We start from the raw sequence: 16,874 nt of genomic DNA, 5'->3' as shown, positions 1-16,874 counted from the left end.
GTGGTAATGTGAGACAACATTGTGGCACCACCACTGATTTCTATTGCTCTTAAAGTAGAGTTATAATGGTAAGGATGGCCTCTGTACGAGGTACCGTGTTGTTGCACTTGAAGGCTTATGTTACTCCAGTAAGTAGAAGGGTGTTCAGTTGGTTCTTCAACCAAACCACTAGATACCACCAGATCCTGCATACTGGATCTTATTGTTGTGTTTAATATTATAATCAATTTCGACCTTATCGATTCATATTATTCATGTGTATCCGTGTTAATCAATTTGTCACATTTTGTTTAAAAAAGTACATTATAAATGACGTTTTTCTTACTTACTATAGGCGCGATCTTTCCCTCATACCCCTACCACCAAGTGGCCTTACCTTAACTGCACTTTGATTTATTTTCCATAACTATGTTCTTTTTCTTATCAATAGCATCAACTTCAGTTGGTTTGCAAAAAACATTTTATTTATTTTTATGTGGAAAGAGTGTTAATTGAGTAGTATTGAGTATGTTATTAGGTGCTTGAAACAGTGGTTATCAATACCATTCAGGCCAAACTGCACACACCATGTTGAATAGTGTAAATAAAACTTAAAGTTGTCAACAAAACTACTTGGTTAGGTTTTGCGTCAAAATAAGAAAGTGTGTTACCTACCTTAGTTAATTAAGTTATACCAAAATGATGGTTTTACACTTGATCCAAACAGCAACCACCTGGGTAAAAGTCCTGTGTTGTTTGAACCATTCAACCACCCTAACCTCCTGCAAATTACTGACCGCTCATATCAAAATGGACTTTAAGGCCTGTACATGTAATAAGGTATTTTAACCATCCACAACTGTTATGTAATTCAGTGCATTGGCCAACTACACACTGGAGCCTGATGTTAGCCGCTTCAAACTGCTGGCAGGTGTGGTGACATGTCACCGGACTTCAACAAGTCATTACTTACTCATTATTACAGCAAGAATCACAGAAAGAACCCACACATACCAGCATTCAATCGATAAAATGTACTGTGTTCTTTAATTCATATGTACATCTCTACCCCCCACACCTCCAATAAAGAACATGTCAATGAATACTTTTAATATATTTAGTCAGTTTTACAGCTTCTGTACAGGATTGCTGATTTCAAGAAAATCACAACTAGGGCAGCAACATTATTTTCTTTGTTAGAGGAACCAAGAACGAGCATAAATGGAGTGAACAAGCGGAATTAGCAGGTAAGAGGTAAACACACAGCTCATTAGGGATATGTACAGAAGCAGCGCAATTGGGATATTCTATGTACAATACAAACCATTCATACAAATTAGGCTCTAAGATATAGAATTCAATACATTACATTTGATATATTAAGTGACAATGAGCAGGCCCCATCCCCCACAAACGAACCGCTGATCAATCAGGTAACCAGACATTCAAACAGCTGAGAATGAGCCAATCACCCAAGAAACTCAACGTCTAGCTGTACTAGCAAGAACACTGGCAACAGCTGAGATTGACAGGGTGACAGGGTCACAGTGTCTTAGCGCATTAACGCATGTTCTCTCCCAACCTGAGGGGGAAGCCTGCTCAGATCTAGCTCACCCCTACATAGGTAAGACCACCTTACATTGCTAAAAGCATCAAACGCACATTCAAATCTTGACTGTTCTCCTCAGCTGCCTTGCAGGTTTATAAAAAGGAGTTTTTTTTTCATTTTTTTTAGATGAGGAACTAATTTAGTTTTCCATTTATGCAGGATAAACTGCAGAGCGTAAATAGCACAGGAGGGGTGAACAGTCCATATGTTGTTGTGCAGAGTTATATGCTAAGGGAGGAAACTAAGTTTTCAACATCTAGTTTGAAACGTGTGAACTAAAAATAAAGCAAACAACAAAGGGCAGAGTTTAAAAGTGATCCCAAAAGGACCAAAAAGCCCTGCTATTTACACAACAGAGACAAAACATAATTCAGGATCAACATTCTAACTGCTAGTAATCACAGAGTTGTTCAGGTCATTGCAAGCACTTCACAGTCTTATATACCATACCACCTTTTACATTTTAAATCTCTCTGCAAAAGTCAGAACATTAAATTGGGAATTCAGTTGGAATGGCTGACTGTGGTATGAAAATGGTTAGGGACAGTACGGCTAACATACACATTTCTCTGGGATGGGTAGAAGCCCCAGTTTGTGCTCCACTCGTCCACTTTTCTGTATATGAGATCATAGAATGGGAACATCAGCCAGAAGGGAAGTAGGGAGTGTCACTGTGGTAGTTATAGTCTGGGCAAACTTTCTGCACCAGTTTGTAGTCGGTGCTGTAGAAGGAAATGAAGATGCAGATGACTTTGAAAGGTTTGGAGCAGAGCCAGGAGACGTGGCTCTGGGTCTGCTCCTGGTAGCAGGTCTTGGACGGGTCGAAGTTGCAGAGTGTGTTCTTGGCACCCTTCTCCACCTTCTCGTACTCTATGCGGCAGTTGAAGGACTTTGAGTCCTTTGCATCGATGACGGACTGCTGTGCCGCCATGTCGAACTCCACTATCTTGGTTGGAGGGACCAAGCTGACGGACACGTTGCCCTGGCCTGTGGAGTTGTGGCGGAAGTAGACACTGAAGGTGCCATTGCCGTGATCCACGATCTTACCGGTGATCAGCAGGTTGAGTTTGACCGTCTTGATGTTAGAGTGGAAGTCCCCCCAGCCGAACATCTTCTTGAACTTCCCCGTCTTAACCATTGGCCGCCTTTTAGCACGCGGCCGCGAGTCCTGCAAGTCTGTGGTGTTCCTCAGCCAGTCCCACAGGTCCTGCTCAGAGTAGGGCTCTGGAGTATCATAGCGAAGGTCCAAGGCTGTGATGTTCTCTTTTCCATGAAGTGTCTGTGACAGCAGCCTACTGATGGACATGTCCTTACTGCTTCCTGTCCATATATGCTTTAGTGTGGATTTGGGGCTTCCCGACTTGACAATATCCGACTTTGAGGCGTGGGCACTCGTAACCTGGGGAAGAGAGAAAAAACATCTGATTGGCCACATATCTCTTTGACTCTTGTTTTCTGGAATTGTAAGTGTAACCTATGAACAATTTTAAATCTGTATTCAGGCAAACATACAATTCAAGAATAATGGAGAATATAACTGTTCAAAATCACGAATAAATGTTTTCTCATTCTTACATGTAGCTCTTCTTTTCTAAGTATGAAATTATCAATGAAATAATTATAGAATATGCATATGGTATATTACTACGTTATTGCTTTTTACAACTGTGCAATAGTGTAACAGGAATTATGCATTATGTCATTTGCATTCATGCGCGTCCTTGTTTTAGTTGAGTACGAGACACAACCAAGACACCAACATTTCTCCGTAGTGCCACCGGTGAACAAACACTCAGCAGAGTAACCTTTTAATTCTCATCATATCTCCTCCAACCATCAACCTGAGTTTAACCAGAAAATATCGGTAAAACACCTTTTAAAGAACACCGTTTAAATTTGTCAAACAAACCAATTACAACTTGAAATCCCCAAATGTTCCAACACCTCATTACCAACCTGTTCCCATTCCCAACTCGTCACATACGGATGCTTGGACAGGACCCCTTGGCGACACTTAGGTTTAGGCAACACTGTGACGTAACTCAAGAACTTTACAAGTAGTTGCCTAACCTAAAATAAGTCCCATTGATATTTCTTTTCCACACAGGACACGACCAGCTGGTGACCCATCCATCAACCTCATTACTCCACCCAATATGGACTTTGTCACTCTTTATACTACTTTGCTGATGCTGCTCTAAGCACATGTGTTACAGTTATTTAAAAGCACTGTGGATCTCATACAGCCGCTTAAGTGCGTTGGTATCAGATGCCAAGAGCCTTTAGAAAGGGTCTGTATTTGACTGGGAATGAGACCGGACTGCTTATACACACCTAATATCAAGGATCAAGTCCACACTGGTCATAGGTGAAGGCCTTGTAACAAAGGCTTACATGATGGTTTTCTGTTCTGTTCGCAGACCCAGTGCCACAAGCTTCACCTTTCATAATGTCTTGGATATAATGTTGAATAATTCTGTGGAATTTCAAGCCGGTGGGTGGAATGGAGGTCTCAATTTTAGGGCCTAGAAAGGTTTGAGCCGGCCCCACCAATACAGAAACGTACTTCTGTATCAGGTGAAAGGATGTGTCATGAGATATTTCTCATTGATATTTCTCATCTCTATCAATTAAGGAAATATTGACTTGTACATTCAAGCATGTCGTCTTCCACTAAATTGACCAATAAAATATATTCCATAGGAGGGGGGGAGGGGGGGGGGGGGGGGGGGGTTAAAAGAGATTGTTTAAATGGTGACAGAAGACAGTTCCAAATTGGGAATTATAGTGAAGGAAGGCGAGCGAAAAAAAGGATAAAATAAAACATATTGTTCCCATCTTCTCCCTCTGACAAATAGAGGGAGTATCTGTTGGCTCACACAGATAAATGCAGTGGTTGTTCAGAGGTTAAAGAGTGGACTATTAACTAAAGAATGCTCACTGAATGGAAGATTGATGATCCCGAGAGTGTTCACTATTTAGTGCCGATGAGTGGAATTAGGCTCATACAGGCCTCGGTGGACATATGCGATATTGATTGCCTGATTTCTACAGTAAGACGTGACAGCAGATCCGTCTTGCTGAGTTTTTTGCATTTTGTGGCTTGCCCCCAGGATCGAAACTTGGAAAATAAGCTTTTGCAACCAATCAGTTTTGAATTGAATTGCCTCACAGCGTGTCTCTCAACAGCATGTGGTCATATAGAAAGCTTTACACATGAGGGGAATATACCTGAAGCTCAGTGGTTCTCAAACTTTTTCTGTCGCGCCCCACTTCGGAGGAAGAAAAATGTTCGTGCCCCACCGCCCCAACAACATTGTAACAAAATGTTTTCTGTGACTACTCCATCTGTGCTTTTTCCAATAATAGAATAAAGAAAATTGCAATCACTTTTAATTAAACCAGATTGCTCCATCAGACACAAACAAATAAAAAGTGCAATCACTTTGTTAGAACAATGCAAATAAAGTTGTGCAAAAAAGAACTAATATTTGGCAAATAGCTTATTGTGGCAGCAATTAACATGTTTGGCAAATATTTTCAAGATAATAACAATAAGTGCAACCTGTGAAAAACTAAATAAAACAAGTTCAAATATTTGGCAATAAAGAGTTTTACACTAAATATCTTTTAAAAACAATAACGTGCAACTGGTGCAAAACAAACTTAATGCAGATGTGTGAGCCATCAAGTTGTATCAGTATTAGTTCAAATTCACTCAATTCTCAAAGGAATCAATATTCCCTTGATGAGTCACCTGACCCACATCTCCAGCTTCCTGAGGAAGGTGCTGCTCTCTGCCTTGAAGATGAAGATTGAATTCATTCAGCGTTCCAAATATGTCACTGAGAGAGGCCAATTTCATCAGAAACTATTCATCAGAAAACTTGCCTGCAAATTATTAATTATAATTGAATTAATAAATTTGACTCCAAAAAGTATATGCATAAAATAAATGATGAACTGAGTCCACCTCCTCTTTGCAGAATAATATGTGCATGGATAATGTGTACCATTTAAATGGTGTTGTACTGTCCTGTTTGACATATGTCATGCATATGACGGATGATTAATGTCTCTGAGCTCAAAGACAACCCCTTCCCTCGTGAGAGCCACCGAGCTTCGCTGTGAAGCAGCTGAAAGCTCCGCTCCCGTCTCCACAGAGTGAAAACAGTGGTGCGTTCAGGGGTCACTGATAGCATCGGTCAAAACCTCCTCGTGTAGTTCACGGCTCATCTGTCTGTCTGCTAGCGCCTGTCTGTGAATGACAGTGTGTCCATTGCACATTTAAAGAGACCCTCTTGATCAGCTTCCCGTTCCCTGCCGTGGTCTGCGCACCGTCTGTGCAGAAACCCACACAACTCTCCCATTTCCTCCCGTGTTCCGTCAGGTAACTGCTCAGAAGCCTAACGAGCTCTTCATTTAGCACTACTAAGCTACACGGGAGTCGCATAGGAGCTTGGACGTCGCGATCGCGCATGCGCAAGCGTAACCCGTTAACTCCGTAACCGTAGCGTAAACATTTAGCTACACATACTTTTGTAATATGTGAAGTTCTCCGCACTGCCCCCCGCGACCCACCTGTAATACCACATGTTGAGAACCACTGCTGTCACAGACAGGCTCAGAGCATTTCAATCAAGATATGATTCTGAGAGTTTTAGATTAAAGCTGATAATAGTTTTGTTTTGAACAATGATTATGTTGAACTACTTCTGCTTTTGGCCCAAATTGTAACTGTAATTTCCGGAGAAGAATTGTGTGTATTTAGTTTATGTTTCTTTTCTTTTCTTGTCGGTCTGTTGCTAGGTCAGTTGAACAAGCTGAACTATTGTTGTCGTTGAATGAACCAAGCTTTCATAAAGAGTACACAATTAGTTTGACAGAAATTCATGATCATTTGACCGATACCATGAGATTCATGGTTGCATGAAAGTTGGTTCAGGCATTTATGTTCCCATCAGGTCAAATCCTACTGACTTTGATGATTCCTCTGACTTTTCCTCTAATGCAACCATGAAATTGATACTTACGATTTCTTTGGAGAAAATGTGCCCACTATTGGGTGGATTGAAGTGAGATTTTGTACAGAACTCAAGGTTATGATAGGAACTGCATTCTGCCCTGCCGCTCGTTCACTTCACGGTAAAATATGCTTACCTGGCAAAACAAAAACTATTTGCATTCTGGTAACATCATCAATTGGATTAATAACTGTAATATAATAACTGTTCTGGGATGTGTAACCCCTTGCACTACTCGTTTCTGTGGAAAGTAATATAAAGTAATTTGCGCGACTGACCAACATTGATGCTAATACACTAAACTAAGATGGTGAACACAGTAAACATTATTCCAGCTAAACAACAACATGCCAGAATGATCAGTATGGGCATATTAGTATGCTTATCTTAGCATTTAGCCCAAAGCATCATTGTTCAGTTTACAGAAATGAACACTGCGTTACAGTGAGTTAGCCACGCCATCAATATGTCATGGTATGGACACACTCTGCTGCCCTGCTTCTGCTATGTGCATGCAAAGGGATCACCTCATGAGTGAGAATTCAGAAATTGTACCAGTTGTTATGTACCATTCAAACTGTCTCGTGTTTTAACATGCATGTGATAACGGAAATGGGAAACAATAGGAAATTTGTTTGGAAAGTTATCCGGTTGTAATGCAAACTCCTGTTAACGATGCGTTCACATCCTAAATCGTGGCTCTACCCTAAATAGTATATTAGCTGCTTCATATTATCTGTTTTGGATCATGGCCAAATGAGTAAAAAAAGTTTCTGAATGACCATGCTGCTCTGCAGTTGCAATTATGACCAATGAGCAAGAACGGCAGTCAGTGAGTGGTTCTGTTTATACAGCCAGTGTTGGAATGACGGACGCATCTAGTGAGGAGAGTCCGTCCGTTGTTGCTTTTATATATATATATATATATATATATATATATATATATATATATATATATATATATATATATATATATATATATATAAAAGTACAGGTAAACAGGCTTTCCCCTTTGATAGACAAGGAAAACATCAAAGTTGGCAACAACTGGAGCCTCAGAATGCTTCCTTTTACTTTATGTTGACTAAAACTAATAATTATGACTTAACTCACACTTACATGCATTTAAAAAAAAAAAAAAAGCCCAAATTAGCACTATCATATTAGCAACCACACTTTGGATTTCACAGTTACAAATCAATTAATAAAGCGTTCATCTGGATTACAATAACATTTAAGGAACTGTATTATATTCAGACGTAATTGTGCACTAATTAGACTTTTAAAGTCACCCTCGTGGAGAATGTGTTCTACACTATCCATCCATCCATCCATTTTCAATACCGCTTATCCTCATTAGGGTTGCGGGGCGCTGGAGCCTATCCCAGCTGACATAGGGCGAAGGCAGGGGACACCCTGGACAGGCCGCCAGTCTACACTAGTCTTGAGGAAAAAAGGGAAGAGACAAACAGAACTGACTGAAGTTAACAGCCCACTCAGTGGAGCTGAAGAGGGTCTCAGGGGATCTATCTTTAGCCTCAAGGGTTAAACTCAGAGCACGTTGCTGCATGAGGGAGATACACTCAGCAATCATTTCCTATTCAAACAGGTGAGGTGGTCTTCTCATACTAAAGAATACCTCAGGAGGGTGGGGGGTGAGGATTACGTTGGAATGGATTTATGGTAATGTACCTGCTTATGAAGAGGATCTGGTAAAGTCCCTTTTCTCACAGTGGAGTCAATAGAATTGATTAAAAAAATGAACGTATAACAGAAGACAAAGCCTTTGAGATGCAGTTGCTTTGAGGGAAATGGTCTCTTTTCCATATTCCAGCTTAATCCTCACCGATATACAGTCCTTGCACACTTGGTCAGCTGTAGAACACCACATGAACCAGCGGTGGTGGAGGAGTTCTGATCCTGTACTCTAAAGTGGAGTAGAAGCTTAAAGGTGCGTAACACGAGATCGGGAGCCTTTTGATTGGCCCTCAACACGGTGACGCCTGAGCCGATGGCTCGTAGTTAACTGTTCCAACAGCGCTGAGAGGACAAAACGACGGCAACAGACAAAACAGGGTTTACCCCAGGGGGAACCAAAAGGTCGGCGCGACACTTCAGTGACAAAGTTGTAAGTCTGGACGTTGTTATCAGTTGTAACCGCCAAATGAGAGCAGTACAGACCGGCGGCCGTGAGCTAACCGGTGGGCACGCTCACATGCACTAACGTGCACTGATGGCACACCCAGTAGTCCCAGCTATGTCAAATCAAAGAGAAGCTCATTTGACATCACACACAGAGGGAGAGCCACTTCACTCTCTGCTCAGGTAGACTTTACTCCACAGCATTTTGACATGTCAATTAGTTGTTTCACGTTATATTAATGATCTGGATGTCATATATTGCTCTTTTAGCGTAAAAACCTGGGCCATCCATGCATCTGTCCTGTAAAATGCTCTTACCAGCTGTCTTCGATCAATATTACATTTGCTGGCCCCTCTGTTTGGATAAGATAATGTACAGGTGAGACCTATATATATATATATTCTATAATTTCACTTGAAATTGCTTGGTTCCTTTTGCTCTAAGTTCTCATTAACATGGTATAACATTGTATTTTATTCCCACAGGATTATTCAAAAGTGAGCTTTACCATGTGGTTATTTCAAATGACCATTGATTTATTGATTTACCAGAAAACATGCAATGTACATGCAGATGAACAGAGCCAGGCCTCCCTTGTGCCGCCAGCGCCCGAGCTTCCAGCTGGCACAAACCCAGTGGCAAAACGCTGCCGGCTGTCTTCACGTCATCGGGTGGACGTTCATGTACTGCAGTTACACAGCCCAGAAAAAAAGGAAAAGTTTCATCCGACTGAATTAGACCTCAGCTAAAAATTAAAAAGTGTTTTGCAAATCCACATTTTCATTTGGTCTCTTTCCATATGTATCTGTTAGTTACTACAATTCACCAGCCAGTCCCAAAGTACCAACATCTCATTTGATTGGATTCTTTTCTCTAAACGGATAGTTCAACATTTTGTGTGGAGAAAACTGCAAAACTGAATTCATTTTTCAGGAATATTACTGCAAATATATAAATATTGCTATTCTTTCGTCAGTGGGCTATATATATATATATATATATATATATATATATATATATATATATATATATATATATATATATATATATTCAATTGCATTTATGTTACCTCATTCAGTGAGGTAGTGACTAAACAGACATTTATTTAAATGCAAATCTTCAAAATGGTCAATTCCAGCAGATGAAGCATTCTTTCAATTTCTATTCTAGAATAGTTTTAATGTTTTTTTGCATAATAGTCTATTTGAATCAAATAAAAGATATCCTGGGAATTCACACCACTCTGTCCCTGAAGCTACTGACATTGATATTACTGTTGAAAAAAGTTCACCATTGAAGGACTAGAGTGTCTGTATCCCAGCTCTGTGCAGTAATAACATATGGCATTCACAGAACACAACGTGTGCAGTAGGTGGCTGTTTATCTGTACTCATTGTTTGTCTTGTCCAGTGGGCTCTATATGCGGCGTACAGACATGTTTATCTGTGCAGTTCTCTGCCCAGGCATCATCCAACATGTTTCGGGCCAAGGGCCAGTGGGTCTGCTGGATCCTGGAGCTGCCAGCTGCAGTGCGTTCACCTGAGGAAATGGTGCATCTGGTAAACACGGCCGGCACCGCAGCCAGCACAGGCTTCGCAGATACCTGACTACCGGCCAGACAGCCAGTTGGTTGCCCCCCAGGCAAAGAAGACTGCTAGGCGTGTCTGTACTATTCAGTCCAGACGTGAATTCTTTACTGAAGCCTCGGCGTACTGAAAGTCCTGCAAGTCTCTACCGGATCGCTTGAAAGTTGCTGCAAACTTCACATTTAAGAGAGCTCCCAAAATCCTTTCTCAGAACGGGTTTTACAAATCCCGCTAGAAACTGTATCATATATCGGATAAAGATCTTCAGTTTGTCCGTCTGTATTGTAAAAAAAACAACAACATGACATCTGCAATATTACACATACTGCAGGGCTCTTCTTGGAGAAGGGTCCAAGCAGGTCAATTACAAGATAGTAGTTATAATGTCTAACTGTGAGCAATCTCTTAGGCTATTAATTGAAATAATCACAACATTGGTGGGTCATTCACATACTACACAAACAAGCCCGTCAAAGCCGCATGCTGGGCAGCTACTAACTTACATTCAAACACCATTCGGTCCAGTAGGACCGAATGGTGTTTTATGGATGATTTCTCTCAGGCAAAGTATTACAATCTCCAATTTTTTTTAAGAGCAACAGTTTTTTTTGTAACTTTACCTCCCCTTGCCCCTGTTCTCTTATTCTTTTCATATTACTTGTCCCTTTGGCCTCAGCTTTCTACAAGCCGGTATGAAACACTGTCAAGTCGTGCTTTCGATGTCTTTGTGTTTCCAGTCACAGGTCATTTGCCACAGGATGTGTCACAGTGTGTGCATCTTAGAGTGTGACGTACAGTCAACTGTCTGATAACCATCAAACATGTTCTCTGAGTGACTAGCTGTCAACACTGATAAAGCTATCTCTACTACAAACCCAGACACATGCCGTCAGTTCCTGAAAAACTGAATCAAAAGTAAGGACTAGAGGCCGGCTATAACACATATTTCTTTTTAAGTCTGTCTACTTCTCAGCAGGATTTGGTGAAAAAAAGAGCATTATAAAAACAAGTGCATTTGGCTTAATAGGGTGTCAATGTGTATTGTTTATTTCAAAAGACTTGAGTCCTGTGCAGTTGAATGTATTGTACGTGTGTGTTGGAGAGACAGCAGGTGTTCAGTACAGCATTATGGAAATGCTTTCACGGACTGGCTGCAGGATTTTAATGAGTCACTCATAGAGGTTAACATGTTTAAATGAGCAAGACTAACAACATGACTGTTGAGCATTTGTATCCCCCAAAAAGTAAAGCATCCCTTAAATCTGGCTTCACAGCACAACGCCATGCAGTCAGCAGTGAAGACATTTTAATGTGGTAAGATTAAGGATCTAAGTCTAATATTCAACATGGGATTTGTTTCCACTTCTTTTCTTTGTCTGCAGTGAAGACAGACCAGGATATAGCATGGGCTTACAACCACTTTCCTCAAGTTGTCAATTAAGATGCTTCTTGATGCTTCTTAATAGAGAGCTGCAGGGATGATGTATTTTTGTACTGGTTCCCTTGACAAAAAGTCAATGGGACTTTTCCATTGGATTTTTACTATTAAATACATTTGGTGACAAACTGTTTTGGATACTTACACTTTAATTAATGTGGTATGAATGCATTCGTCAGAAGTAAAAAGCTAACGTAAGGCTACAAATGAGGACACACCATGCAGGTGGACTTGCGTTCCAGTAATGACGTTAAGACGTGTAAAAGCTTCTAAATTCACGTGTATTATTATAAAATATAATAATACACGTGAATTGTCTCGATCAAAACCTTCAAATCTCTTAAGCTTGTGTTACACAGACCTTATTTCAGACATCTAACCAAAAACCCTTTTAAAAACCCATTGACTTTGAGATGAGGGAACCTACATTACACGATGTGACCCGACAGTTGGGCCGGAGATTCTGATGCAAAGCTAGTAGCGCCTACTGTAACCTGCAGCCTCTGGCGTGCAGCACAGAGAAGAAGGCTACACAGGTTTTGGTCAACTCAATTCATTCTAGAGACCACAGACTTTCTTCATCTACAGACTTGTCGTCTTCAGCCTCAACGGCCACTGTCTCACATGACATCACTTGAGGCAATGTATCAGGCTCCACACAGCTCCCTCTGGAGCCACAATCGGCTGTCTACGACTTCAGTCTGCATTAAGTAACTGGGTGAGATCAATAAACGGCCAGAAGCAAATGAGTTTCTTCATTTAAATGAACAGTGAGTCAAATCTCCAGTGAGTCCTGTAGTCCAGAAGCTACCTTCTTTTTGCAAGGCCAACATTTGAGCAGAAATTATAGATCACAATTTTACAAAAAATATTATTACTTACTTATTAATCTGCGTTCCTGTAGAGTGTCACCAGCATTTTGTGATCCAAGAAATAAACATAATGTTCAGATTGTAATGTAGATTTGGGAATATGATCAGTTTACCATTGACAAGGATATTTACACCTAAATGACTGAAGTTATGTGAAGCTTAGAGAGAGTGCACTTCTGGCCAAGGAAAGCAACATGTGTTCAACATGTCACTAGTTCTTACATTCTCTATTTATGTTACCCGGAATAGAGGTATTGAAAGTCAAATTTAATTTTGGTATTTTCTAGTAATGTTGTATATATATCTGTATATTTTGGATGGGGCAAAACTCAAATAAAAAAGAATATCGATGATTAGTGGCCACGAGGCTCAATTACAATTTATTGACATTTTGGATTATTTTATTATATTTTTTATTTTATTCTGTTTATTGTTTGGAGCATGTGATTAAAGACAAATGTTGGTGTGAATGATAAATAAAGTTCGATTTTATCTGACTCAAGAAGCTTTAATATTTGTAAAACCTCCCAAGGTGTAATGTAAATTAAAATGTAAATTATATAGGACGAGTCTCGTAAATCAGCAAGGGGGACACACAAAGCCAGACATGATCCCTCACTGGCTTCCCACTTACCAAAATCCAGCTGCCAAGTAAAGCACTGTTCTCTGTGACTCATTGCACCACAGTGTAACCACTGACAAGTGGAACAAACCATGAAATCCCTCTCAACTCCTATCTTCAAGAACTTGTCATGCTTCATTTGGACACAGGAGGAATCATCCACCTAGATTTACCCTCATTGCCCTAAACGGTGCTCTTTCTTTAGAGGAAATCCTGGACATTCTATAATGTGTTCTTCTAATTAACTTGTCGCTTTTTGCTGAACACACAGGTATTATTGATGTGGCTGCATTATAGCCAACAGCTGAAGACTGGGGCAATAAATCAAATCACAACACTTGCATTGCCATCCATGTTGTGTTGTGAGCTCTATGGTAATCTGCACCTCAGTGACTGGAGAGGAAAAAGCATTCATTCATACTGTACACACTGTAGGGGGTAGCAGCAGCTGATAACCCAGGAACATACTACCAGGAATCATATATTGTTAATTCTCATTTTACGACTAGCAGGCGTGTCATCCCTGGCTGTGGTAACTAAGAGAATGAGCAGGGCTGGCACCACCTCGTTTGCTTTTTTACTGCCCAATAAGACAGAAGACAAAAGATCTGAGATGAAAATGTCTCTTTTGAAAATGTCCAATCATCATACTCATGCTGAGGGAAAATGCTGGGCAAAGAATGAAGGCCTGAGCACAATGTGGTGCATGAAAGAAGCCTCGTGAAGGCTTCGGTGAATGAAAAGAGAAAGGGAGAAAGAGAAAGAGAGGAACATTTGAGGGTCTTAGCTTTACAATAGAGGAAGAGCGGGACAGAGGAAGATTGACCCTGAACATACGAACAATTAACCTTCAGTTCAGCAGAGTAAGTGAACTCACTATAAAGGCCTGTATGTTCATTTGACCGTGTTTCTAATGCTGCGTTCACACCAACGCTGTACTCGCGTGAGTTTACTCGCCCGACTATTTGTGGTTTATTTGCGTCATTTGCGCCAGAGAGGGCGTGGCTTATCTGCGTGGCTTTATTCCGTGGAAACAGTTATCATTTCTGCCATCCACCACGGAAGAAATAACCACTAGTTCTGCTTGTTCTGTTGTTGATTTCCACAAACGTCGGACCATCAAACGCCCTGGTGTTTGGGTCATAACATCACCCGTGGGCTCACACGGCTCGGTGGCTTTCGCCGACTACATCTGGGTAACTGTCGCTTACAACGCTACGAAAATAGCAGCAGCCAGTTAGCTTACTCTATAATTTCCAGGGCTTTTGCAGGATGATTGTGTAATGTGCATTTGAAATATTCGTGGCTACACACATTGACAGAAGCGGCAAAATAGGACAAAGATCTGGGTGGGCTGGCCAAATAAATATGACATGTGGGAAAGATGTTTGTGGTGAACACAGATCACAAACTGTCCTCTGATGTGTTTTCTCCTCGGCTCCATTGGGCAGCACATTCAGACATGACCGAGGCATCCAGAGGCTGTCTGCAGTACCTGTGGCCACATCTCATGAAGTGTTCCTCAGAGAGAATAAACCATGAAACACGGTCACTAACAGCCAACCATCGGGCTTGGTGGCACACGGCTGCTAAACGCGCTGGAATACCACGGTTTGCCCATGTGCTACAGCTGCCTCATGTAAGCAGACTGTTAGGCACATCATTAGAGACGTTCTGGCTCTGTATGCGTGCAAAGGTTTCACACTCTTGCTATTTCTTTCTTATGTTTTTAGGCGTGTGTATGATTCAGCGCGTATGAATATTGACATAGAAATCAAACCATAGCAATGATTTATCGTCAAATAAGGATTATACATTTTGTTCACAAGACCAAATATCTAATACGCTACTTTTTAAGAAATGTAATGAAAAGACCATGGGGTTATTAATATGAAAACAAAGTCATCCTGTAGGGAGAATGAATGTGTTTTGAAAATGTCATGGACATGTGCCCACAGGCTCATGGGATAGGCTGTGTGCAAATGGTGATGCAAGAGTTCTGAATAGAGCATCGATGTGTTCAATAAACGTCATTCCCATCGTCCCATTAGATAACAAATATTGTGTTCAAGTGGGAATCTTAGCTTGATAACGGTGTAAGAGGAAATGTCCCGTCTCATAGATTGTTTTAAATAGATGGATCATACAGGAGCTGTCACCCTGAGACGTGGATGTCATTTGGAGCCAGAGTCTGTGCAGCAGTGATCAGTGATCTGCTGCCAGACCCAATCAAAAGCACAGCCCCAACTTGATAGTGAGAGACAATCACAACTGTCAATCATGATGTCACTCCCTCTTTGTATAGCAGCAAATAACTAATAAAACCAAAATGATGAGAAAAACAAACACTTGAACATACTTGAGTGTGAGAAGGACATAAACCATCTTGGGGAAAAATGTATTTAATGTGCACTTAGATTTTTTTGTTCAACCCACGTCCTATCTGCTAACACGGCGGTGGGTAGCTTTTAGCTGTCATGTTGTCCATCTTTATCGAACATCTATGGGAGGTTGTGATGTTTATTAGGATTCATCAGCGGAGGAAAAGCACCTCAGCAACTCTTCTATGAATGACATTACAGAAAGCATATAGCATTCTTCTGTCCAACCAATGATGTGGCAGATTAGTGTAATTTGTGATGTATATATTATTGATCTTTTGTGCAACTGTGACTGAATATGTTTGATTTTTAACACATGGATCTGTATTGTAAAAACACTAATAATCATATCATAATGCATTACATAATGTAATTTACCTTTAGATTTTTTACTTATAACTATAAGTGGGTTTGATAAATTGAACTGTATACAATATGTTTAAGTGACTTGGGCTGTGCTCCCATCACAAACAGGTAGAAGAATGGGCCATATCCCACATCTCTCCCTATATACAGCATTACACCACATTTACATTCCATCATTTTAAGTTCATTGTCAGAATTTTGAGTATACATTATAAAGTGCCCTTCAAAAATATAACAAAATAGTGTATTTGTGACTTTATGCTGACAATCCCACGATGCAATGTGTCACATTTGATAGATGTTTAGAATTGCATTTTTGCGACATGTCAGGGAAGAAGCAGGAATATGATGATTAACAAGATAACCAGATACTTTCTGTAAGAGCTACTCAAACGTGTGTTTAAACAGGAGTGGTTTCAGTTCACAGTTTCCCCTTTTCAGAGGATCCTTAAAGGAACAAACTCCATGAAGAACAAAAAGCTACACCTCAAGTTAGAATTATTTCATTAAACTATATTACCATACTCAAGATTATATATTATATACATATTAATATCCATGCACAGCAAATGCTTACATTTAACTTGACAATCAAACAACTATACAAGGGAGAGAACCATGTAATGAAAAGAATTAACATGAATGAATGAACACTGAGTAATTAACTCTTGGTTCACATGAAATCTATAAATTTTGGTAAAACCTCAAATGCGTTCTCACTCTCATTGTCTTGCTGTTTACAACTTGAGATTCTGGCTGGTAAAATTCAGAAGCTAATATGTCCCGAGGTACCATAAATCAAAGCCGGCTTTATTTTGTCAGCACGCAGATGGCCCAAATACACAACTCACCTC

The 16,874-nt window shown here is 40.4% G+C and overlaps 1 protein-coding gene across 1 annotated transcript in view; it reads right to left on the bottom strand.

Moving 5' to 3' along the window:
* Positions 1-1,000: 1,000 nt before the first annotated feature.
* The window catches only part of nxph1 (neurexophilin 1), a 44,539-nt gene continuing 28,665 nt past the window's right edge, over positions 1,001-16,874 (bottom strand). Inside the window, exon 2 of the mRNA XM_034545556.1 lies at positions 1,001-2,987. Within this exon, the coding sequence (XP_034401447.1) occupies positions 2,232-2,987 (756 nt within the window). The 3' untranslated portion in view covers positions 1,001-2,231. The remainder of the gene's footprint in view (positions 2,988-16,874) is intronic.

The sequence above is a fragment of the Cyclopterus lumpus genome, chromosome 11 (genome assembly GCF_009769545.1).
Source record: "Cyclopterus lumpus isolate fCycLum1 chromosome 11, fCycLum1.pri, whole genome shotgun sequence".
Taxonomy (NCBI): Eukaryota; Metazoa; Chordata; class Actinopteri; order Perciformes; family Cyclopteridae; genus Cyclopterus; species Cyclopterus lumpus.
The sequence above is the reverse complement of the archived record's forward strand: the minus strand, read 5'-3'. Positions and strand labels throughout refer to the sequence as shown.